Source organism: Dendrobates tinctorius, unplaced genomic scaffold (assembly GCF_039654945.1).
Source record: "Dendrobates tinctorius isolate UK_male_01 unplaced genomic scaffold, ASM3965494v1 ptg000054l, whole genome shotgun sequence".
Classification (NCBI taxonomy): domain Eukaryota; kingdom Metazoa; phylum Chordata; class Amphibia; order Anura; family Dendrobatidae; genus Dendrobates; species Dendrobates tinctorius.
In genome coordinates this window covers 13,876,022-13,902,197 of record NW_027361722.1, presented here as the reverse complement: position 1 = coordinate 13,902,197, position 26,176 = coordinate 13,876,022, and the positions used below count along the sequence as shown (strand labels likewise).

The 26,176-nt window shown below is 45.8% G+C and overlaps 1 protein-coding gene across 2 annotated transcripts in view; it reads left to right on the top strand.

Annotated features, from left to right (window-relative positions):
- RCSD1 (RCSD domain containing 1) overlaps window positions 1-24,032 on the top strand; it is a 109,364-nt gene extending 85,332 nt beyond the window's left edge. Inside the window, exons 4-7 of one of the 2 annotated variants that reach the window (XM_073577112.1) lie at window positions 11,045-11,098; window positions 16,090-16,293; window positions 20,711-21,151; window positions 22,000-24,032. In XM_073577112.1, the coding sequence (XP_073433213.1) occupies window positions 11,045-11,098; window positions 16,090-16,293; window positions 20,711-21,151; window positions 22,000-22,017 (717 nt within the window). In that variant the 3' untranslated portion in view covers window positions 22,018-24,032. Of the gene's footprint in view, window positions 1-11,026; window positions 11,099-16,089; window positions 16,294-20,710; window positions 21,152-21,999 lie in introns of both variants that reach the window. The other variant, XM_073577111.1, reaches the window with a different exon arrangement.
- Window positions 24,033-26,176: the final 2,144 nt, after the last annotated feature.

The window sequence follows — 26,176 nt, the reverse complement described above, 5'->3', positions numbered from 1 at the left end:
GTACCCCGAGTGTCAGTGTCATTATCCTGCACCCCGAGTGTCAGTGTCATTATCCTGCACCCCGAGTGTCAGTGTCATTATCCTGTACCCCGAGTGTCAGTGTCATTATCCTGTACCCTGAGTGTCAGTGTCATTATCCTGTACCCCGAGTATCAGTGTCATTATCCTGTACCCTGAGTATCAGTGTCATTATCCTGCACCACAAGTGTCAGTCAAAGGCTAGTTTCACACTAGCGTTTTTTTGCGCTGCGTTTGGAGAACACATGAAACACATGTGAAAAGCGCATGCAAACACTTGCAAACGCTGCGTTATTTTTGTAGAATTATTGTGCGCATAACTACAAAAAATCGCAGCGTTTTTATGCATTTGCATTTTTTATGTGCAATAAACTGGAGAGAAAAAATCCTTGAAAAATTCTTGCAACACACATGGAAATTCTTTATCTCGCCCCTGTTTACTGCTGAATTCTTCACATTTGCTTGCATTTGACTTGAGAACATGGATCTGCGCTGAAAGAGCTTTGACTTTGACTTGGATGTGGACATGAGGACGGCTCGGGCTTATGCCGTTGCTTGCCACGAACAGAGGGAGAGAGAGAGACAGCGAAGACGGAAGCTGCGGCGTTTGTGGATACATCCCATTATGGAACCCCGGGAGAACCGTGGAGCGTACCACACCCTCTACAGCGAGCTCCAGGCAAACCCGGAGAAATTTACGGATTATAAAATATATAAAAATAATTGCGCTAGTATTACCCACATAGATTAAGTTAATTTTTATAACTACTAAAAGATCAGTAATGAACCATATACAAAATGTAGTTGATAATTCTCCTTAGAAATTATCAAAGTAATATCAAAACAATTATATCTCTCTCCTAAATAATATAATGGTACTGACCACTTAATTATCTAAAAAAGTATATCTTAAATAGTATCACTAATGATATCCACAAAAATGGTAAAAAATCGGTAAGTGGCCGTCTCCAAGATGTAATGAATCCCCCTCCTTAGGGGTTATAAAAATGATACCGACATAAAAGTCACTCACTGCAAGGAAACAATTCTACTGACCAACCAACTCCACTCCTCACGGTCCACCAACAGATCACGTTGTAATGAAATACATATCTCCATTGATAACGGTTTCACAAGAGCCCAAAAAAAAGAGGATTCCATACATGATCTGCTGGTGGACCTTGAGGACTGGAGTTGGGGAGCCCTGCTGGATCCAGTCTGTGCAATATTACAAGAATGTAGAGACTACTGTGAAAAAGACAAGTCATGTAGATTTGTTTCGTTGACAGCACATATCTCCAAGACTGACACAAGAAACATGTCTCGTAATGGAGATATCTGCTGGCAAAAACACTAAGTGTACGGCGCAGTGTGTGTAGTCGGCGATTGACACAGTAACCAATCCAAATATGTTTAAAGCACAATTGCACATTTATTTTCTAACAAAAAATAAAATAAACTTTTTTATTAGGAATGACGTTTGGGGGAAGATTGGGAGACTTTGGGTGTGTGGAGAGACGAGGAACGACTGGAGGTTGAGAAAGGGGTTCTAGGAGAAGGGGCGACGAAAGTACTGGGGGAAGGGAGCTCTGGAATGGACATGGAGGCAGGTTGAGACACATTAGGAGGAGAGGGTGGATGGACGAACAAAGTTTTTTTTTTTTTTTCTCTGGCGCCGGAATATCCTGCCCGGACCGACTTGCAGCCTGTGACCGCCTTACTTTGGTGGACCGCCTGGTGATGGTGGACTGTGTTGTTGCCCCGTAAAATAGGGAATGCGGATCACCCCTTTGCTGGTGGTGGCGGTGGCGGTAGAAGTGGCAGTGGCGGTGCTCCTAGAAGGGGAGAAAGTTGGGTTGGTGCTCCGAGCAGGAGGCTGCCTGTCTGTGATCTCAGCCAAAGTTCTTGGGGGACTCCAAGGAGGAGTATTGGTGGCGGTGATCTTAAGATGAGGAGTGGTGGCGGTGCTCCTTTGATGAGGAGTGCTGGCGGTGCTCCTTTGATGAGGAGTGCTGGCGGTGCTCCTTTGAAGAGGAGTGCTGGCGGTGCTCTTTTGCTGAGGAGTGCTGGTGGTGCTCTTTTGCTGAGGAGTGCTGGTGGTGCTCTGTTGCTGAAGAGTGCTGGCGGTGCTCTGTTGCTGAAGAGTGCTGGCGGTGCTCTGTTGCTGAAGAGTGCTGGCGGTGCTCTGTTGCTGAAGAGTGCTGGCGGTGCTCTGTTGCTGAAGAGTGCTGGCGGTGCTCTGTTGCTGAAGAGTGCTGGCGGTGCTCTGTTGCTGAAGAGTGCTGGAGGTGCTCTGTTGCTGAAGAGTGCTGGCGGTGCTCTGTTGCTGAAGAGTGCTGGCGGTGCTCTGTTGCTGAAGAGTGCTGGCGGTGCTCTGTTGCTGAGGAGTGCTGGCAGTGCTCTGTTGCTGAGGAGTGCTGGCGGTGGTCCTTTGGTGTTGACTGGTGGTGTCTGTGGCCCAAAGCAGGTTCTGTGGTGGTTTGGCTCCAAGATGGTGGTGTTGTGGCGGTGATGGTGCTCCATACAGGAGCAGCGCTTGCCATAATGGTGGTGGCGGAGGAGTGTCCAGCAGCACTCGGACTTGGGGTGGTGTAGCGGTGTCCGGCTTCGCTGGGAATGCAGGTGGCCGTGCAGTGGTATGCAGCAGAAGTCGGTAGTGTGGTAAAGCGAGTCAGCGGTGGAACTGTTGGAAATGACACCACTGACTGCTGAACATACCGTTTCTGCTGCATAGCCTGCAAGTCAGCAGTGTTGTAGGCCTGTAACACACTCAGCTGTTGCTCAGGACTAAGGTGTTCCGCCATGCCCTGTTCAATTTGACTGAAAAAATGGTGCGCCGGTCTGTTGAGGTCGGCCTCCAGACGGTCAAGGCGCTGGTCGACAGAGTGGAAGCGCTGTTCCATGTGGTTAAAACCACGTTCCATCAGGGAAAAACCGCTTTCCATTCTGGCGGACAGCACCTTGAGGCTGGCCTTGAAAGGCATCTCTCAAGAGCATGAACTCGGCATGACAGGCCTGTCCGAGGCCCTCTGCCGCTGGCGGGTAGTGCCCGCATAACCAGTGACAGAGACCTGGGACAGGGGAACACCTGATGGACCAGGTCACCAGCTGTCTGTGTTGCTGACCTGCAAGATGCTTCCTGGCTGTCGGATGGCTGGGACGCGTCCGAGGTTGATCGATGAAGAACCGCTCCCGGGACAGGTTGCAGGGTGCTGCTCCAAGTGCTGTGGAAAGAAAGGGAAACCATTAGTATCATGCATTAAAAAGAAGCATCAGCTGTGGATTTGAAAAGCACATAGCAATAACAAACCAAAATAAAAAAAAGCTCTGCTGGCAAGGACCGGTCTCAGGAAAGCCAACTCACGATAATAGCGGTACTTTCTTCGGCGCCTTGCCGCTGAACCACTCCGAACCTGTCCCTCAGCACGAACATCAGTGTTGAAGCGGTCCTTCATCGAGCACCAGCGTGTGCGGATTTTGTTCATTGTTGGAAAAAAAAAACATTTAGAAAATGCACTTAAGGCAACTTAATTATCAGCACACACCGGATAGAACTTTGAAAACAGTCAATGCTGCAGCACAAATAAAATTCTAGACACAATGCAGTCACTGTTGATACTGAGGACACTGTTATGTTTCCTGCTAGAATATATGTAGCAGCGAAAACAACAGTATCATCTGGATCAAGAGTGAAAACCGGATCATGACAGCAGAAGACAAAAAAAAAAAACTGTTATCCACATGGCATTGGTGTTTTTAATGCAAGAATATATCTTGCCAAAAAAACATCAGCACCATCAGGTCTAAAAATTAATGCAGTACCACAGAACATCTTTATACTTACTGAACGCCCTTTTTGAACTTGGAGAGGCGCTGTCCCAGCCATCCATCATCGCTGCGGCCACCTCATTCCAGAGCTGCCGGGTCACCACTGTGTCTTCGTACTGCTGGTTACGGCTGTCCCACAACGGGAGACGCTCCTCAACGAGGCAGATCAGGTGCTCGTTGTCGATGTACACTACTTCTTCGTCATCCCGTTGTGGAACCTAGAAAAAAATAATATAATGTTTTGAATTTTGACAGATACAAAAAGAAACAGAGAAAAAGCAAGATAACTAAAGGCAGAAAAAAAATATATACTCACATTGCGTCTCCTCACCACGACTTGACTACGCTGCTCCCGCTCAGACTGCTCCCGCTCAGACTGCTCCCACTCAGAATCCTCCCGCTCGGAATCCTCCCGCTCAGAACGCTCCCGCTCAGACCGCTCCCACTCAGACCGCTCCCGCTCAGACCGCTCCCGTACTTCTTCTTCACTGCCCATGTCCGATGTCTGTAAAGAAAGAGAAAATTAAAAGACATTTCTAGAGGCAGCTATACTTACCCAAAGACAGCAACATCCTCACCTCACAATCAGCTTGGGCCAGTTCTTGCCGAGATGGCAAATACAGTGATCCAGAAGAAGACATACTGAAATGAAAACAAAAAATACATTAGTACATTATAAAATTGTACAGGACACACAGACATTATGTTCAAGAATACTCACATTTTGGCTCCTGAAGCTTGAATCCACACTTGGAAGACTCTTCTAGGCTCTTGTCTGCTCTCTGCAAGGCTGTCTGTAGAGTAATTATCCCTGAAGACACCTTCTTTTATCTACACTCCTCCCAAACAATATTGCTTGTTTAGGGGGAGTTTTAGACAAGTGTCTATGTTACGCTGCAGATGACGGTGGCGAGAGTGGACCCTCTGGGCCGTGACGCCGAGCCCTCCCCGAGCGAGCGCACCAAGTGGACCAACCCCTATACAGGGACCGTTAGGGAACAGACTCGGGAAGTTCAAGCGCCACGGCAGCCAGGACCAGGGGTCGGCTCAGGAGAGTGAGCAGGTGATGAGGAGCAGAGGAAGATCCGGAGAGAGACAAGGGAGACCAGGGTCCAGAAGCTGAGGGAGAAGGACGGAAGAGGGTGGCGGGAACCAGGTAGAGGCAAACTAAAAAGGGAAGGAGACACAGAGGTTACCAGGAGGCACAGGCAGGAGTCTCAGAGGGAACACAGGAGACACAGGCGGGAGACACAGGGATTATCAGGCAGAAGGGATACAAGACACAAGGGGTTAAGCAGCGCGCAAGCTTGCAGGAAACTAGCAGAGAACGCGGCCTAGACATAAGAGAGGTAACTCAATAGTCAGGCGCCTCCACTGAGGGAGGGCGGCCTGAAATACCTGGTGGTGAGCTCTGATAGGTCAGGAGGCTGGTCCGGGTCAGGTCACGCCAGGCGGGTAGCTGACGGCAGAGGCGCGCGGCTGAACCCCCCCAGCGCGTGCGCAGAGGCATAGTGCGCGCGGCCGAGGGAAGTGGAGGAGAGCGTCGGGATGCCGGCCGCCGGAAAGCGAGGAGAGCGGGGGCGCGCGTCCAGGACGAGTCAGAGGAGCAAGTCGGACCGGAAGCGGAGGTGGTGAGTATGGCAGCGGGAGCGGGAGCGGCGGAACGGGGAGCGGTGCTGACAGTACCCCCTCTCTTACCCTCCCCTCCACTGCGTCTGGCTAAAAACCTCTTAAGAATGCGTGGAGCATTGATGTTCTCCTGCGGCTCCCAAGATCTCTCCTCGGGACCAAAACCCTTCCAATCGATCAGAAAAAAGGTTTTACCCCTAACCTTTTTCAAGGCCAGAATGTCTTTTACTTCAAAGACATCATCAGACGTGACAGGAAGAGGAGAAAGGTTCGGGGCCGGGTGAAACCGATTCAAGACAACTGGTTTAAGGAGAGAGACGTGGAAGGAGTTGGGGACCCGAAGCGACGCAGGCAACTCCAGTTTGTAAGACACGTTGTTAAGACGTTTGAGAATCTTGAAAGGCCCAATGTAGCGCGGTCCCAGCTTGTAAGAAGGGAGCTTTAGCCTAATGTACTTGGCCGAAAGCCAAACTTGCTGACCTGGGAGGTAAGTTGGAGCATCCAAGCGTCTTTTGTCAGCGTGCCTCTTCATGCGCTCCCCAGACCTCATGAGAGCCTCCTTAGTCTCGGTCCAGATCCTAGAGAACTCTTGGGTCAGGGAATCGGCTGCAGGCACACCGGAGGAACCGGATATAGGTAGAGTGCGTGCGTGCCAAAGACCACGAAGAATGGAGACTTGGCTGATGACTTGCTGGGATGGTTATTGTGGGAGAATTCTGCCCAGGGGAGTAGATGGACCCAGTTGTCTTGATGAGCGTTGGAGAACTGCCGTAAGTAGGACGCTAGCACCTGATAGACACGTTCAACTTGACCATTGGACTGGGGATGGTACGCGGATGAAAAGTCCAGTTTTACCTCCAGAAGTTTACACAGGGCTCTCCAAAATCGAGAGGTGAACTGTACACCTCGATCAGAAACAATATGCCGTGGGAAGCCGTGGAGGCGGAAGATGTGCTGGATAAAAATCTTCGCCAACTCAGGAGTGGAGGGCAGCGCCGGAAGAGGAACAAAATGGGCCATCTTGGAGAAGCGGTCGACCGCCACCAGGATAGTCGTAGATCCGGAAGAGTTAGGCAGATCCGTGATGAAATCCAAAGCTATATGTTGCCATGGAACCGAGGGAATCGGGAGAGGAAGCAGGAGACCAGCGGGTGGCCGCCTAGGAATCTTGACCTTGGCGCAAGAGGGACAGGAGGCCGTGAAGTCAGTCACATCCTGGCGGAGTGAGGGCCACCAATAAAAACGAACGATGAGCTCTAACGTCTTCTTGACTCCGACATGTCCAGAAATTTTAGAGGAATGTCCCCAATGCAGTACCTTTTTTCTTTCAGAGTCAGGAACGTAGGTCTTGCCGGGAGGAGGGGTAATCAATCTCACAGGAGCCACAGTGATGATCCTGGCGGGATCGATAATGTGAGTTGGTTCCTCCACCAGATCAGGAGACTGTAGAGACCGGGACAATGCGTCCGCCTTGAGGTTCTTTGTCCCAGGACGGAAACGCAATTCAAAATCGAACCGTCCAAAAAAGAGAGACCATCTGGCTTGCCGGGGGTTAAGTCTCTGGGCTGACTGAAGATATGCAAGGTTTTTGTGGTCGGTAAAGATGGTAAACGGATAAACCGACCCTTCAAGAAGGTAACGCCACTCCTCCAGTGCCAACTTTATGGCCAACAGCTCGCGATCCCCGATGGCGTAGTTACACTCTGCCGGTGAGAAGGCCTTTGAAAAGAACCCGCAGGTAATCAGTCGGCCGGACGGGGACCTCTGTGAGAGCACTGCACCTGCTCCGGTGGAAGAGGCATCTACCTCCAGGATGAATGGCTTATTCGCCTCGGGTCGGTGCAGGACAGGTGCAGTCGCGAAGGCTTGCTTCAAACAGGAAAAGGCCTCTTCAGCCTCCGGGGGCCAGGACGAGGAGTTGACGCTCTTGCGAGTGAGACTGGAGATGGGTTTGATGATGGACGAAAAATGTGGCACAAATTGACGATAATAGTTGGCGAAGCCGAGGAACCTCTGAATCGCCTTGACCCCCACTGGGCGGGGCCATTGCAGAATAGCCGACAGTTTCTCAGGGTCCATCTCCAGCCCAGAATCAGAAACAATGTAGCCCAAGAAAGGCAAGGAAGACCGCTCAAAGAGACACTTCTCAAGCTTCGCGTAGAGGCGATTCTCCCGCAGACGTTGTAGAACCAGACGAACACTCCTCCTATGGGACGCCAGATCCGGGGAAAAAATAAGGATGTCGTCCAGATACACCACCACGCAGGAGTATAACAAATCTCGGAAGATATCATCATTGACGAACTCCTGAAAGACCGCGGGAGCGTTGCAGAGACCGAAGGGCATAACCAGGTATTCGTAATGCCCGTCCCGGGTGTTAAAGGCGGTCTTCCATTCGTCACCAGGGCGAATGCGGATGAGGTTGTAAGCTCCGTGTAGATCCAACTTCGAGAAGATGCGGGCTCCCCGCAGCCGGTCAAAGAGTTCTGGAATGAGAGGCAAAGGATATTTATTCTTCACAGTAATGTCGTTCAGACCCCGGAAATCAATACAAGGACGAAGAGAACCGTCTTTCTTTTTTACAAAGAAAAACCCGGCTCCGGCCGGGGAGGAAGACTTCCGTATGAAACCTCAAGCTAAATTCTCACGAATATACTCGGACATGGCCGTAGTCTCTGCTGGAGACAAGGGGTAAATTCGCCCTCGAGGTGGGGTGGTCCCGGGCCGCAGGTCAATAGGGCAGTCATACGGGCGATGCGGGGGAAGGACCTCTGCCTCCTTCTTATCGAACACGTCGGAGAATGCCCAGTATGCGGCTGGTAGAGCCTCAGGACCCGAGAAGACTGGAGGGGGATTGGCCGGGCGGACAGACCCCAGGCACCTCTCTTGGCAGGGATGCCCCCAGCGGAGGACCTCACCGGAACGCCAGTCCAAGACAGGTTCATGTGTCCTAAGCCATGGAAGACCTAGCAGCACAGCATGGGAAAGGTTGGGAAGAACGTAGAAAGCGATCCACTCCTGGTGCAAGGCCCCGATTTGCACGCACACCTCCTCCGTAACCAGGGACACAGATTCTCGTAGGGGTCTTCCATCTACTGAGGCGATGACACGTGGAGTCTTCAGGGAAACCACGGGAATCTGGTACTTCTTCACCTCCTTCAACCTAATGAAATTCCCTGCCGCGCCCGAGTCCACATAGGCCACCTCCGAACCACGTCTCTGGCCCAAAACCAGCTGAATCGAAAGGGTAAGGGGATGAGAGGAGTGAGACACACCTAGATCGGCCTCTCTTACCTGCCCTAGGTGGAGGAGTTTCCCGGTCTCTCAGGACAGGAGCGTAGGAAGTGAGACGCGCTGCCACAATACAGGCACAAACCCTCCATCAGTCTCTCCTTACGGCGCTGTTCTGCCAACTTGACCCGATCCACCTGCATCGGCTCTGGCGCCGGACTGGAGGATGCCCCAGGAGGACGTGGGCTGGACGGCCTGTGAAAAGAAGCAGATGGTCTAAGCGGTCTCCTATCCCTAGCAGTCTCCCTAGCGCATTCCTGGAACCGGAGGTCAATTCGTGTGGCCAAGGAAATTAGATCTTCCAAGGTGGTCGGGGTATCTCGCCCTGCCAGCTCATCTTTAATTTTGCCAGAGAGACCACGCCAGAAGGCCCCAACCAAAGCCTCGTTATTCCACCCCACCTCAGAGGCCAAGGTACGGAACCGGATGGCGTATTGTCCGACCGTAAGAGTGCCCTGGGTGAGGCAAAAAAGAGACTCGGTGGCGGAAGCCAACCGTCCGGGCTCGTCAAAGACCTTACGGAAAGTGTCAGTGAAGGTCTGGAGGCTGGAAACTACGGGATCGTCCCGCTCCCACAGGGGATTTACCCAGAAGAGTGCCTCTCCCTCCAAATGGGAGACAATGAAGGCAACCTTGGCCCGGTCAGTGGGGTACTGTTGGGGCAGAAGTTCGAAGTGCAACCTGCACTGATTTAAGAAGCCTCTGCACAACTTCGGGTCGCCGCCATACCGAGGCGGTCTACCAAGCCTGGGAGGCGGGGAGGGTCCAGGATCAGAGCTGCGGGACGATTCGCGTCCGGCGGCCGACTGAAGGGAAAGCAGCCGATCGTCGACCGAAGCCATATATGAAAGAATATGGGACTGGGTGTCCCGTTGTTGAACCAGTTCCTGCTGGAGGCTGGCCAGTTGGGAAGCGTTACCAGGGTCAGCGGCCTGAAAGGCCGACAAGCGGGAATCCATGGTCTTCATAAAAGACATAATACGGGTCTGGTTCTCCCTTAGGAAAACCAACTCCTTTTGGGCAGCGGCCCCGGCGGGGTCCATGGCCTGACTATACTGTTACGCTGCAGATGACGGTGGCGAGAGTGGACCCTCTGGGCCGTGACGCCGAGCCCTCCCCGAGCGAGCGCACCAAGTGGACCAACCCCTATACGGGGACCGTTAGGGAACAGACTCAGGAAGTTCAAGCGCCACGGCAGCCAGGACCAGGGGTCGGCTCAGGAGAGTGAGCAGGTGATGAGGAGCAGAGGAAGATCCGGAGAGAGACAAGGGAGACCAGGGTCCAGAAGCTGAGGGAGAAGGACGGAAGAGGGTGGCGGGAACCAGGTAGAGGCAAACTAAAAAGGGAAGGAGACACAGAGGTTACCAGGAGGCACAGGCAGGAGTCTCAGAGGGAACACAGGAGACACAGGCGGGAGACACAGGGATTATCAGGCAGAAGGGATACAAGACACAAGGGGTTAACCAGCGCGCAAGCTTGCAGGAAACTAGCAGAGAGCGCGGCCTAGACATAAGAGAGGTAACTCAATAGTCAGGCGCCTCCACTGAGGGAGGGCGGCCTGAAATACCTGGTGGTGAGCTCTGATAGGTCAGGAGGCTGGTCCGGGTCAGGTCACGCCAGGCGGGTAGCTGATGGCAGAGGCGCGCGGGTGAACCCCCCCGGCGCGTGCGCAGAGGCATAGTGTGCACGGCCGAGGGAAGTGGAGGAGAGCGTCGGGACGCCGGCCGCCGGAAAGCGAGGAGAGCGGGGGCGCGCATCCAGGACGCGTCAGAGGAGCAAGTCGGACCGGAAGCGGAGGTGGTGAGTAAGGCAGCGGGAGCGGCGGAACGGGGAGCGGTGCTGACAGTCTAGACATTGTTTACTCAAATCGCGTGCGCGCACAAGGCGCTGACGTGCGCACTGCCAAGCGCTCGTCAGTGACCCCATAGACTGTAATGCTATTTTTGGGCGCACATGTGCGCGTGCGATTTTTTCTTTTAACGATGTAGGCGGAACAAAAAATGCAACATGTAGCGTACGGCGCGTCTGGGCACACACCTGTAAAATGCGCAGCGCACGCTGATGAGCGCGTACATTCGCAAGAGCCTGCGACCACCATGTTAAGGATAGGGGAACATTGCGCGTGCGCTCGATAGCGCACGATGCGCTGCGCGATCAAACGCTAGTGTGAAACCAGCCTTAGCAGGCCTCCAGACAATTCAACAATTGCTTTGAAATCATTAATTTTGTGGGTTTTCTTCTGCTCCTGATTATTTTGTAGAAATTATCTCCCCCACAGTCACAAGTGCCTAAGATCAAAGTGAAGAGCTCCCCCCTCATTGAGAAACTTCAGGTGAGATTATAGCCTAAAATATGCAGTGATTAATTATGTATAGCAGATAAATTACATACTGTATACAATGCTGCTATAACCTGGGCAGCTCCTGTATAGTATATAATTCTCTATGTACAGCTGGTATAACCTGGGGATTATCCTGTATATAATTATATATGTACAGCTGGTATAACCTGGGGATCTCCTGTATATAATTATATATGTACAGCTGGTATAACCTGGGTATCTCCTGTATATAATTATATATGTACAGTCGGTATAACCTGGGCATCTCCTGTATATAATGATATATGTATAGATGCTATAACCTGGGCATCTCCTGTGTATAATTATATATGTACAGCCGGTATAACCTGGGCATCTCCTGTATATAATTATATATGTACAGCTGGTATAACCTGGGTATCTCCTGTATATAATTATATATGTACAGCTGGTATAACCTGGGCATCTCCTGTATATAATTATATATGTACAGCTGGTATAACCTGGGCATCTCCTGTATATAATTATATATGTACAGCTGGTATAACCTGGGCATCTCCTGTATATAATTATATATGTACAGCTGGTATAACCTGGGCATCTCCTGTATATAATTATATATGTACAGCTGGTATAACCTGGGTATCTCCTGTATATAATTATATATGTACAGCTGGTATAACCTGGGCATCTCCTGTATATAATTATATATGTACAGCTGATATAACCCGGGTATCTCCTGTATATAATTATATATGTACAGCTGGTATAACCTGGGCATCTCCTGTATATAATTATATATGTACAGCGGTATAACCTGGGCATCTCCTGTATATAATTATATATGTACAGCTGGTATAACCTGGGCCTCTCCTGTATATAATTATAAATGTACAGCTGGTATAACCCGGGTATCTCCTGTATATAATTATATATGTACAGCTGGTATAACCCGGGCATCTCCTGTATATAATTATATATGTACAGCTGGTATAACCTGGTCATCTCCTGTATATAATTATATATGTACATCTGGTATAATCTGGGCATATCCTGTATATAATTATATATGTACAGCTGGTATAACCTGGGTATCTCCTGTATATAATTATATATGTACAGCTGGTATAACCTGGGCATCTCCTGTATATAATTATATATGTACAGCTGGTATAACCCGGGTATCTCCTGTATATAATTATATATGTACAGCTGGTATAACCCGGGCATCTCCTCTATATAATTATATATGTACAGCTGGTATAACCTGGGCATCTCCTGTATATAATTATATATGTACAGCTGGTATAACCCGGGCATCTCCTGTATATAATTATATATGTACAGCTGGTATAACCTGGGCATCTCCTGTATATAATTATATATGTACAGCTGGTATAACCTGGGCATCTCCTGTATATAATTATATATGTACAGCTGGTATAACCCGGGTATCTCCTGTATATAATTATATATGTACAGCTGGTATAACCCGGGCATCTCCTGTATATAATTATATATGTACAGCTGGTATAACCCGGGCATCTCCTGTATATAATTATATATGTACAGCTGGTATAACCTGGGCATCTCCTGTATATAATTATATATGTACAGCTGGTATAAACTGGGCATCTCCTGTATATAATTATATATGTACAGCTGGTATAATCTGGGCATCTCCTGTATATAATTATATATGTACAGCTGGTATAACCTGGTTATCTCCTGTATATAATTATATATGTACAGCTGGTATAACCCGGGCATCTCCTGTATATAATTATATATGTACAGCTGGTATAACCTGGGCATCTCCTGTATATAATTATATATGTACAGCTGGTATAACCTGGGCTTCTCCTGTATATAATTATATATGTACAGCTGGTATAACCTGGGTATCTCCTGTATATAATTATATATGTACAGCTGGTATAACCTGGGCGTCTCCTGTATATAATTATATATGTACAGCTGGTATAACCTGGGCATCTCCTGTATGTAATTACTGTATATATGTACAGCTGTCAGGGTCGGCGTTGTGGGCAAGCAGACCAGGCAGCTGCATAGGACCCCCGCTTCACCACGGGCCCCCAGCCAGTGGTGTGCCACTAATAGCGGCACATCACGCGGCCGCTATGTGGCCCGTGAGTTAGAGGGGGGCCTGCACTATGATGTGTGTGGGGGGACTGCATTATACTGTGTTGTTGGGGGATGCAATATACTGTGTGTATGTGAAGGGGGCTTCATTGTACTCTATGAGGAGGGCTGCATTATACTGTGTGTGTGGGGCTGCATTATACTGTGTCACTGTGTGGGGGCTGCAGTATACTGTGAGTGGGGGCTGCATCATACTCATACTGTGTGTGTGTGGGTTGCATTATACAGTGTGTGGGGTGGCTGCACTATACTGTGTGTGTGTCTGCGTCTGCATTATACTGTGGGTGTGGGGCTGCATTATATTCTGAGGAGGGCTACATTAAACTGATGGGGGGCTGCAGTATACTCTGAGGGGGGCTGCATTATTCTCTGAGGTGGCTGCAGTATATGCTGAGGGGGGTGCAGTATACTCTGAGGGGGGCTTCATTATACTTTGAGGAGGGCTACATAATACTGTGCGTGTGGGACTTCAGTATTATAGAATCATAGAATCGTAGAGTTGGAAGGGACCTCTTGGATCATCTGGTCCAACCCCCTGCTCAAAGCAGGATTCGCTGAATCATCCCAGACAGATGTCTGTCCAGCCTCTAAATGCTTCCTATTCTTCCCTCTTTTCGGAATTGTTAACAATTGTGCTTTGAGAATTTCATTTTTCAAGATTTCCTATCCTTCCTGGACATTTTTGTCTTTAAGGATATCCAGCCATTGGATCCCTCCAATTCTCTTTCTGAATCCCTTAAAATCTGCCTTTCTGAAATCTAACCTTGACGTCTGAGTCTTCACAGGTCTTCCTCCTCTAGTTATCCAAAATTCTATAATAGCATGGTCGCTACCTCCTAGGGTCCCAGCCACTTTTACCTCCTCAACCATTTCCTCCCTGTTTATAAGGATTAGATCCAAGGTAGCAGTTCCCCTTGTTTTCTCCCTTACCTTTTGGAAGATAAAGTTGTCAGCAAGAGAGGATAAGAATTTCCTTGACCTGTTAATTTTGCCTGAGAGAGATTCCCAACAAATGTCTGGATAGTTGAAATCTCCCATGACAACTATGTCATATTTTTTGGAGAACTTGGCCATTTGATGCATAAAGAGTTCATCCATATCTTCAGCTTGCACAGGCGGCCTGTAGTAAATGCCTACAATGGTGTCCTTTCCATTGTTCTGTCCTTGTATTCTTACCCAAACAGTTTCCACAGAACTCCCAGTCTCTGAAGCTTCAATCTCTGTGCAGATATACGCGTTTCTAACATACAATGCGACACCCCCTCCTCGTTTATCAAGTCTGTTTCTTGCAAATAAGTTGTATCCTTCTAGCCTTGTATTCCAATCATGTGTATCGTCCCACCAAGTTTCAGTGATTCCAATGACATCATATTTCTTTTCCTGTGTTAGTAGTTCCAATTCTCCTTGTTTGTTGCCCATGCTTTGTGCATTAGTATAGAAACATTTTAGTTTGTGATAGGTTTCTCTTTCTCCAATATTTTTATTAATTAGATTCTTTTGTCTTTGTTCTTCCTTTCCACTTCTCTGAGGGGTCTGCAGTATACTCTGACGGGGGTGCAGTATACTCTGAGGGGGCTGCATTGTACTGTGTGTGAGGGGTCTGCAGTATACTCTGAGGGGGCTGCATTATACTGAGGGGGGCTGCATTATACTGAGGGGGGCTGCATTATACTGAGGGGGCTGCAGTATACTCTGAGGGGGCTACATTATACTGTGTGTGAGGGGTCTGCAGTATACTCTGAGGGGTCTGCAGTATACTCTGAGGGGGCTGCATTATACTGAGGGGGCTGCATTATACAGAGGGGGGCTGCATTATACTGAGGGGGCTGCAGTATACTCTGAGGGGGCTACATTATACTGTGTGTGAGGGGTCTGCAGTATACTCTGAGGGGGGTGCATTATTCTCTGAGGGGTCTGCAGTATACTCTGACGGGGGTGCAGTATACTCTGAGGGGGCTGCATTATACTGTGTGTGAGGGGTCTGCAGTATACTCTGAGGGGGCTGCATTATACTGAGGGGGGCTGCATTATACTGAGGGGGGCTGCATTATACTGAGGGGGCTGCAGTATACTCTGAGGGGGCTACATTATACTGTGTGTGAGGGGTCTGCAGTATACTCTTAGGGGTCTACAGTATACTCTGAGGGGGCTGCATTATACTGAGGGGGCTGCATTATACTGAGGGGGGCTGCATTATACTGAGGGGGCTGCAGTATACTCTGAGGGGGCTACATTATACTGTGTGTGAGGGGTCTGCAGTATACTCTGAGGGGGGTGCATTATTCTCTGAGGGGTCTGCAGTATACTCTGACGGGGGTGCAGTATACTCTGAGGGGGGTGCATTATTCTCTGAGGGGTCTGCAGTATACTCTGAGGGGGCTGCATTATACTGAGGGGGCTGCATTATACTGAGGGGGGCTGCATTATACTGAGGGGTCTGCAGTATATTCTGAGGGGGCTGCATTATACTGAGGGGGGCTGCATTATACTGAGGGGGCTGCATTATACTCTCACGCTCTTTTAGCATCCTGAACTCAACGCATGTAAATACAACGGAAATGTTTCTGTGTGATGGTGCAATATGTGAGCATTTGGGGCCCCACCTTAAACTTTTGCCCAGGGACCCATTTTGTCTAAAACCGGCCCTGACAGCTGGTATAACCTGGGCATCTTCTGTATATAATTATATATGTACAGCTGGTATAACCTGGGCATCTCCTGTATATAATTATATATGTACAGCTGGTATAACCTGGGCATCTCCTGTATATAATTATAATGTATATGTACAGCTGGTATAACCTGGGCATCTTCTGTCTATAACTTTTTTCTGTTTCCAGGCTAATTTGGCTTTTGCTCCTGCATCGCTTCTCCCAGGACCATCCCCAAAAAGCCCTGGATTAAAAACCATGGCTTCCCCATGGGGCACTCCTCCATCTACACCCAGCAGCCCCAGTGTCCAGCCACATTCCAGCAGCACAGAGGAATCACCAGTTAGTTTTGAACAACCACCAGAGGGCACTCATCTCCAGAGCTACAATAAGGTAAGGACAGATGGAGTGTTCACAAATAATGCAACTATGGATTGCTCAATATTCAGACAATACAAACGCCAGGGTTCTCACAATGTGGAGTGTGTAACTTGGAAGCTGAGGATTCAAATATTTACTCTCCCTGCTCCCATTAATCCTGATTATGCAACACAAGAAACATGGGCCACAGTCATGTCCTGGACTCCAGACTGATGACTCCTGACACACTGTAACAACACCTGCAGCTGTGTGAGCAAGACAAGGTCACTGACAAGCAAAGGAAATAGTTACGTGCCCTGGATGGCAGCATTATGTATATAGTATCATATACAGAGAAATTATTCTGTGCACAGTGTGGCAGCATTATACTGTATATAGTATACGGGAACTAGTCATGTGCCCAGTATGGCTCGATTATTTATATACAGTGTATGTAGAAAATAATTATGTTTATAGTATGGCAGCGTTATTTATTTATAGAGAGTATGAAAGAACTAGTTATTTGCTCAGTATGGCAGCATTATATATGTTTTTTTTTTATTTGGCCATTCCGCTGTTCTTATTGAAGTAGTGAGATATTTTGCATCATGGTAACCTTTTTTCTACGTAGAGGTGTTCTAATCTATCTAATCTACTTTAGACTACTTGTGGCATTATTGTTATAAACACTTTGCACGATTGCATGCTAAAAACTTTAAAAAATGACAACAATTTGAAATGTATCCACAATTTTGGCCGCTAGTGTGTATATGTACGAGGGGCGCCTGAAAACTTCGAGGCCCACCCATGAAATCTTTTCTGCATGGTCTTGTTTTGCAATACGATATGTTATTTAGTTAGTTGAATGGTCTCATGAGCAATCTGGATTTATTTTGATTTTTTTTGTTTCCGTTACAGCATTTTAAAGTTGGGTCGCAAGGCTGAAATATGGAAATGGAGAAGTTGGCAAAGTTCACACATCGGCTGCTGCAATTCACTCCTGTGGTTTCCAACTGCTTCAGCACCCACCCCATTCCCCTGATTTGGCTCCGTCGGACGATCACCTATTCCCACAGATGAAAAAGTAGCTTGGTGGATGGTGGAATTGCAGCCATTGCAGCAGCCGATGTGTGAACTTTGCCAACTTCTCCATTTCCATATTTCAGCCTTGCGACCCAACTTTAAAATGCTGTAACGGAAACAAAAAAATCAAAATAAATCCAGATTGCTCATGAGACCATTCAACTAACTAAATAACATATCGTATTGCAAAACAAGACCATGCAGAAAAGATTTCATGGGTGGGCCTCGAACTTTTCAGGCTCCCCTCGTACAAATATATATATAGTGTAAGGTGGAAATATTATTATAGTATGGCAGTATTATTTATATATTGTACACAGAAATATAGCTATGGGCTCAGTATAGCATAATTATTTATAGTGTATAGAGGAGCTAATTATGTGCACAGTATGGCAGCACTATTTATATGCACGGCATGTACAGGTAATGGTAATGTGCACAGTATGGCAGCATTATATATATATATATATATAGTGTATGGAGATAGTTATGTGCACAGTATGGCAGCATTATATATATATATATATATATATATATATATATACTAGCTGAAGAGCCCGGCGCTGCCCGGGCATAGTAACTAACTGTGGTTAGTTATAGCAAATTATAATTATCCTCCATCCCATAGTCCCGTGCCCATATACCCATCATATATATCCACGATCCCATAGGCCCGTGCCCATATACCCATCACACATCCTCCATCCCATAGTCGAGTGCCCATATACCCATCACACATCCTCCATCCCATAGTCCAGTGCCCATATACCCATCATACATATTCGCCATCCCATAGTCCAGTGCCCATATACCCATCATACATATTCGCCATCCCATAGTCCAGTGCCCATATACCCATCATACATATTCGCCATCCCATAGTCGATTGCCCATATACCCATCACACATCCTCCATCCCATAGTCCCGTGCCCATATACATATCCGCCATCCCATAGTCCCGTGCCCATATACCCATCACACATCCTTCATCCCATAGTCCCGTGCCCATATACCCATCACACATCCTCCATCCCATAGTCCCGTGCCCATATACCCATCATACATCCTCCATCCCATAGTCCCGTGCCCATATACCTGTCATACATATCCTCCATCCCATAGTCCAGTGCCCATATACCCATCACACATCCTCCATCCCATAGTCCCGTTCCCATATACCCATCATACATATTCTCCATCCCATATACTCATCACACATCCTCCATCTCATAGTCAACCATTATGACATCATAATGAGGGGCGGGGCTTGCAACCTATGATGACATCAGCGTCGCCATGGCAACCATTGTGACATCATAATGAGGGGCGGGGCTTGATACGCACACACTGTTTTCCCAGTATGCAAATAGGGGCATTGTGACATCACAATGAGGGGCGGGGCTTGACGCGCACACACTTTTTCCCCCAGTATGTAGACGGGGGCAAAATTGTTTGGTGAATTGGAACGCGCGGGGTTAAAATTTCGCCTCACAACATAGCCTAGGACGCTCTCAGGGTCCAGACGTGTGACTGTGCCAAATTTTGTGGCTGTAGCTGCGACGGTGCGGATGCCTATCCCGGACATACACACACACACACACACACACACACATACATACACACTTTGAGCTTTATATATTAGATATATATATATATATATATTCATTCAAACAATGTGAAAAACATATAGCCAGCTCACCATAAAGGAGTTCCTCTTGATGCATCTTTTCATATATGTTTTTATATTGTTGCTTTTTGTGGCAGTTATTCCATATTATTGTTGATTCATTACTAAATGTTTATATTATTTGTCTATGTATAAAACATGTTCAATATAGGTATTTTTCTGGCAACATTTTTGAACTGAGTTTCAACCATCTACTCAGATGTTTTTAATTGGTTTGTTCCACTGTTTTTAATTAAGGGTCATTTGAATATGTTCCACAAAGGAGGATATATTGCTAGTGTTGGAGCTCAGTTCAAATAGGACCGTGAAGAAGGCACATAGTGCTGAAACATGTAGTCCCTAGCTGGAATGCTACTAATTGATTGGAGTTCCTCTTACTTTTAATGACATAATGGATTAATAAAGAAGAAGTTTTTACAAATCTGGTGAATTTTCATCCTCTTGCTGGAACCCAATTTCCTCATATTTATATATATATATATATATATATATATATATAGTGTATGGAGATAGTTATGTGCACAGTATGGCAGCATTATTTATATATATATATATATATATATAGTGTATGGAGATAGTTATGTGAACAGTATGGCAGCATTATTTATATATATATATATAGTGTATGGAGATAGTTATGTGCACAGTATGGCAGCATTATTTATATATATTTATATATATATAGTGTATGGAGATAGTTATGTGCACAGTATGGCAGTATTATTTATATATATATATAGTGTATGGAGATAGTTATGTGCACAGTATGGCAGCATTATTTATATATATATATATATATATATATATATAGTGTATGGAGATAGTTATGTGCACAGTATGGCAGCATTATTTATATATATTTATATATAGTGTATGGAGATAGTTATGTGCACAGTATGGCAGCATTATTTATTTATATAGTGTATGGAGATAGTTATGTGCACAGTATGGCAGCATTATTTATATATATTTATATATAGTGTATGGAGATAGTTATGTGCACAGTATGGCAGCATTATTTATTTATATAGTGTATGGAGATAGTTATGTGCACAGTATGGCAGCATTATTTATATATATTTATATATAGTGTATGGAGATAGTTATGTGCACAGTATGGCAGCATTATTTATTTATATAGTGTATGGAGATAGTTATGTGCACAGTATGGCAGCATTATTTATTTATATAATGTATGGAGATAGTTATGTGCACAATGCCCATTTTAATGCAGAAAAAAAATTCTTAGTGCAAAACAGAGAATCCCTCAACATTTTCTTTTACCTTTTTACCAGTATATATTTTTTGCCACCTTTTACATCTTGTGACTCTAGTGCTGGCTGTGATCTCACAGCCGTAGTCATCATCTACCCCTGGTAAAAAGCTGGGGTTAGAGAGAGCACGTTTTTGCTGTGTTGGGGCTGCAAAACATATAACAACTTTTTTTTTACCGCTTTTCTGTCAGTCTGAGGTTTGCAGATGAGACTTTCCTACATTTGTTGATCTGCTGATCGTTGAAGGGTAAATACTAATTCACCTGCTCTGTCACTCCCCCATGGTTTACACTGCAGCTCTGCTTGTTCTGATTGAATAGTGGGATTAGCACAAGCCCACCACAAGCTGAGCAGGCAGTAATATAGTCAGGTCAATGTATAATAATCTGATTGTCTTATCTCTAGGTCCGCACAAGAGGCTCCTTAAAGCGGAGACCTCCCAGCCGAAGGTTCAGAAAATCCCAATCTGATATGGACTTTGACATTGAAACGAGCAACGAAACCGCCAAACAGAATGGCGATAAATCGGACGAGGGTGACATTTTTGTGAAGGACAAGGAAGAAGCAGAAGCGTCGCCAGCGACGGAGAAATCACCAACTGAGTCTGCGGAGAAGGCGTCAGAGAACCAAAAAAGTAACCGGGAAGACTCTGCCAAACAGGGGGAGGTAACGGAGGAAAAACAGAGTGAGACGGGGGATAAATCGGATAGAGAAGAGGAAAAATCATGCACAAGCGAGACAGAGACGGCGGATATAAGAGAGGAGACGCTCAACATAGAGAAGAGCGGAGATCCAGGAGACCAGACCGGACTGGAGGCCAACGAGCAAAACAAGTCCAATGGGGATGTAAGTGGTTAACGGGCGCTGTGTACTGTGCCCCCTGGTGGAGACAAATTACGTAACATCACCCAAAAAATGGAAAGATCATCTTAGCGGGAGATTAAAATGTACTGACCGTCCCTGCCGCTACCATCCTGGTGCTCCTAAAATGTTTAGAAAATATTTTATAAATATAAAAGTTTAAATTGCTTTCCTTTTTCCCAGTTAAAAAAAAAATAGAAATAAAAAATAAATAAATAAACATATTTAGTATAATAAAAGTGGCTGAAAAAGTCTGAACATTCAAAATATACAATTATTTACACCAGAGGTTAAATGACAAAAAATAAAAAAAGAATTGCTATTTCCAGTCGCTGCACTTCCCCAACAAAAACAAGCCCTGTCCCAGCTCCATCACGGAAATACAAAACAAGTCATGGGTCTCAGAGAATAGTGACACAAACCAAATTATTTTTTTTACTACATTTTCTTTTACCATCAAAAGAGAAAAAATATATGAAAAAAAAATTTAAAATGCTAAAGTTGACTTTTTTTTTTAATCTGCCATACATTTCCCATATTTTTTTTTTCACATGACCTGAACCTATTCAAGTGATTCCGTTCGGCTTCAAACAAGTGCTTACAAGCTCGATAGAAAAGAGCTTGTAAGCACTGCGCGTGTTCTGCTGTCTAGCAGCGGTGGTCGGTCTCCAAGGCAACGAGCTGTAATGAAAAAAAAAATGTTAATATCTCCAGATCAGCTGAAAATTTTTTACTAAGCAGTAAATTGCTTGTCCTTATCAGCAATTTAGAACTGTCCGACAATAACCACCTATGACGATGGCAATAACCCTTTAAATGTTTTCCTCTTATAGGATAAACCTGAAAAGTGAAGCAAAAATGGAAAACGGTAAAATCCCAGGTCTTGACCTAGAGGACTTGGGCACCCACCGTGTTTGTGATAATGGATGGCATCTGTCCTGACAGCAGCGCAGCCGGCATCAGCACCACCTGGAGAATTCCTTACAGATGTATAAGAACCGTAATGCGCAGAGTAACAGTCAATGTGACGTGTATATATATGTGATATACATATATAGGATGGCGGCTCATCACCTGTTCTGGAGGCTGAAAGTTATAGTTTTCTCTTTTTGAACTGTATTAGAATCTATTTTGATATGTTTATTGCATCCCTGAGGTTTATAGATATGTTACGTATTAATTACATCTTGTGCCTCACGCTCATTCAGAGCCAAAGATAAAACAAAAAGTCATTCTGTGTCTAGTTTACAACCAGTATGGCCACCACTTGGGTGACAACCAATATGGCCGCCATCTTGGTGACAACCGGTATAGCCGCCACCTTGGTGACAACCAATATGGCCGCCATTACTCATTCTATTTTGTCTTTTTGTAGAAGTAAGGGAATATACAGTTGAAACCAGAAGTTTCCATCCACTATATATAAAGAAACATCTGCATGTTTTTCTCAATATCTGACATGAAATCAGAATAAACCTTTCCCATTTTAGGTCAATTAGGATTACCATAATTATTAATATTTTCCAAATGCCATAATAATGAGAAAGAGAATGTTTTAAGGCATTGTTATTGCTTACTGCAAAGTCAAAAGTTTCCATCCATATTTGATAACATTGCCCTTAAACTGAATGACTTGGGTCAAACGTTTGGGATCTCCTTCCCCAAGCTTCTCACAATAGTTGGTCTGAATTTGGGCCAATTCCTCCAGACAAAACTGGTGTAACTGATCCAGATCTGTAGGTCGCCTTGCTCGCTCCGGCCTTTTCAGCTTCGCCCATAAATTTTCAATAGGACTGAGATCAGGGCTTTGTGATGGCCACTCTATAACATTGACTATGTTATCCTGAAGCCACTTTGTTACCATTTTGGCAGGATGCTTCGTGTCACTGTCCATTTGGAAGACCCATTTCCGCACAAGCTTTAACTTTCTGGCTGATGTCTTGAGATGTTCCTTCAGTATTGCCACATAATCTTCTTTTCTCATGATGCCATCTATTTTGTGAAGGGCACCAGTCTCTCCTGCAGCAAAACAACCCCACAACATGATGCTGTCACCCCCATGTTTCACAGTTGGGATGGTGTTCTTAGGCTTCCAACCTCCTCCAAACGTAACGATGGTCATTGTGCCTAAAAAGTTCAATTTTAGTTTCACCAGACCACAAGACATGTCTCCAAAAATTAAGGTCTTTTTTCCTGTGTGCATTTGCAAAAATTAATCTGGCTTTTTTATGTTTTATTTGGAGTAATGGCTTCTTCCTGGCAGAGTGGCCTTTCAGCCTATGTTGATACAGTACTCGTTTCACTGTGGATATTGACACAATCTTACCTGCTTCCACCATCCTCTTCACAAGGTCTTTTGCTTTTGTCCTTGGGTTGATATGCACATGTCAGACCAAAACACGTTCATCTCTGGGACACAGAACCCATCTCCTTCCTGAGCGGTATGATGGCTGGACATTCCCATCTTTGTTTGTACTTACGCATAATTGTTTGTACAGATGAACGAGGCACCTTCAGGTATCTTGAAATTGTACCCAAGGATTTGCGGAATAGAAAGCTTTTAAAAATGTCATGTGTCCGAAAATGGTACCAATAAAAACATCAGCTCGTCCCGCAAAAAAAAAAGCCATGACATGACTCTGTGGGCCAAAATATGGAAAAAATATAGCTCTCAAAATATGGTGACGCAAAAACTAGTTTTCACAATGAAAAGAGTTTTTTAGAGTGTGACAGCAGCCAAACATAAAAACCCAATATAAATCTGGCATCGCTGTAATCGCAAAGACCTGAAGAATAAAGTCGCCTAATCACTTATACCACATGAAGAACGGCATAAAAAATAAATAAAGCCAATTCTTCACATGCTGTTGATTTTTTCATTCTGCCTTCCAAAGATCGCAGTAAGGCTTGGCGCACATTTATCCTTCGCGCTGCGCTGAGCGCTTACACCAGGGTTTCTGTGTAAATCTCCGAAATACGTGATTTAGACAGAACTCCAGGCGGACGATTCCCTATAATGAGGCAGATGGAGGCACTGTGGGTGCCATAGGACCTGTGATCCAGCGGTGTCCATCTTTTTAGGATTTAATAAAAGTGCGTTCGGCCACAGTTTTATGCACTTCTGAAAAGGACACCGCTGAAAAGAGGCCAGAAGGAGTCCAGAGTAACTATGCTGCCTTATTATAGTGAATGGATCCATGGGGGCTTTCATGCATCACGTCACTCAGAGATTTAGATGGAAACCCCGATGTAAGTGCTCAGTGTAGAGCGCCGGATAAATGTGATCATAAATGCTATGTCAAATGTTCCCAATAAATGCTTCAACTCAATCCACAAAAAAGCAAGCCCTCACTCAGGTCCATCATCTGTTAATGGAAACATAGGGGCTTCCACGTTACTGGTAGCACAAAGGGTCTGGAAAAGCGAAAAAGGCTCCTCGCCCCCCCCAAAAGAAATTAAGCAAATTCTCCACTCCCAAATCCAAATGCCCCCCTCCCTTCTGAGTCCCAGTGTGCCTAAACCACATTTAGCGCCCACATGTTTGGCATTTCTGTAGTGATAAGAGCCTGTCTAACTTACAGGTGCGTGTCTCCAGAAGCATGAGCTGGGCCTAACGTACTGGTCAGTACAGCGTACTGGTCACTACAACGGCAGTTTGCAATTTTCACTCAGCAGCATTCATTGCTGCTTGTTTCTGGAAAACACCCATGGAGTCAAAATTGTCACTACATCTGTAGATAAATTCCCAAAGGGTTATAATTTCCAAAATGGGGTCACTTGAGGGGGATTCTGCTTTTCTACTACTTAGGGGCTCTTTATATGGAATCTGCAAACTCTTCTAGGAAAATCTGTGTTCCAGGAGGCAAAAAGCGTTCCATCCCTCCCGAGTGGCTACGTAGTACTGCACGGCCACATATGGGGTATTGCCACGTTCAGTAGTAATTGTGGGACAAATTTTGGTGCCATTTGTTTCCCATTTCCCAGTATGAAAATGTAAAACTTGGGGCAAAGGGCAGAGACACACTGGCAAATTTTTTGTCCGAGAATCGGATCGTAAAACTTGCCCTGGCTGACACCTCTCCTGACCTGAGCATGACAGCGTGATGGATTACTATGCAGCTGTCAAGTTCAGGTCAGGAGAGGTGCCGGTCAGGGCAAGTTTTACGATCCGATTCTCGGACAAAAAATTCACCAGTATGTCTCTGCCCTTACACACAATCTTGGTGGTAAAAATTTAAATTATTTTATCTTCACTGCTCAGTGGTATAAAAGTCTGTGACACACCTGTGGTGTCCATATAATCACTGCACCCCTAGATGAATTCATTGAGGCGTTTAGTTTGTAAAATGGGGGTTCTGCTGTTCTGGCACCTCAGGGGCTTTGTCAATATAACATAGCACCCTCAAAAAAGTGCAGCAAATCTGCACTGTAACATGGCGCTACTTCTCTTCTGAGCTTTGCACTGTGCCTCAAAAGTAGTTTTTGACCCCATATGGGATATCGGTGAACTCAGGAGAAATTGCGCAACAAACTTTGGGGTCTATTTTTTCTTTTTGCCTTTGTGAAAATACAACCTGCCATGCGCCCAAACAGTAGATTTCCCCCACATATGGGGTATCGGCATGCTCAGGAGAAATTGCACAACAAATTGTATGGTCCATTTTCTACTATTACCCTTGCGAAGGTAAAAAAAAAAAAAAAAAAAAAAGTCTAAAGTAAAATTCCTGTGAAGCACCTGAAGGGTTAATATACTTCTGTAATGTGGTTTTGAGCACCTTGAGGGGTATAGTTTTTAGAATGGTGTCACTTTTGGGTATTTTCTGTCATATAGGCCCCTCAAAGTTATTTCAAATGTGAGTTGGGGCCTTAAAAAAATGGTTTGGAAAATTTGTTGCAAAAATGAGAAATTGCTGGTCAACTTTTAACCCTTATAACTTCCTAACAAAAAGAAAATTATGCTTCCAATATTGTGCTGATGTATAGTAGACATATGGGAAATGTTATTTATTA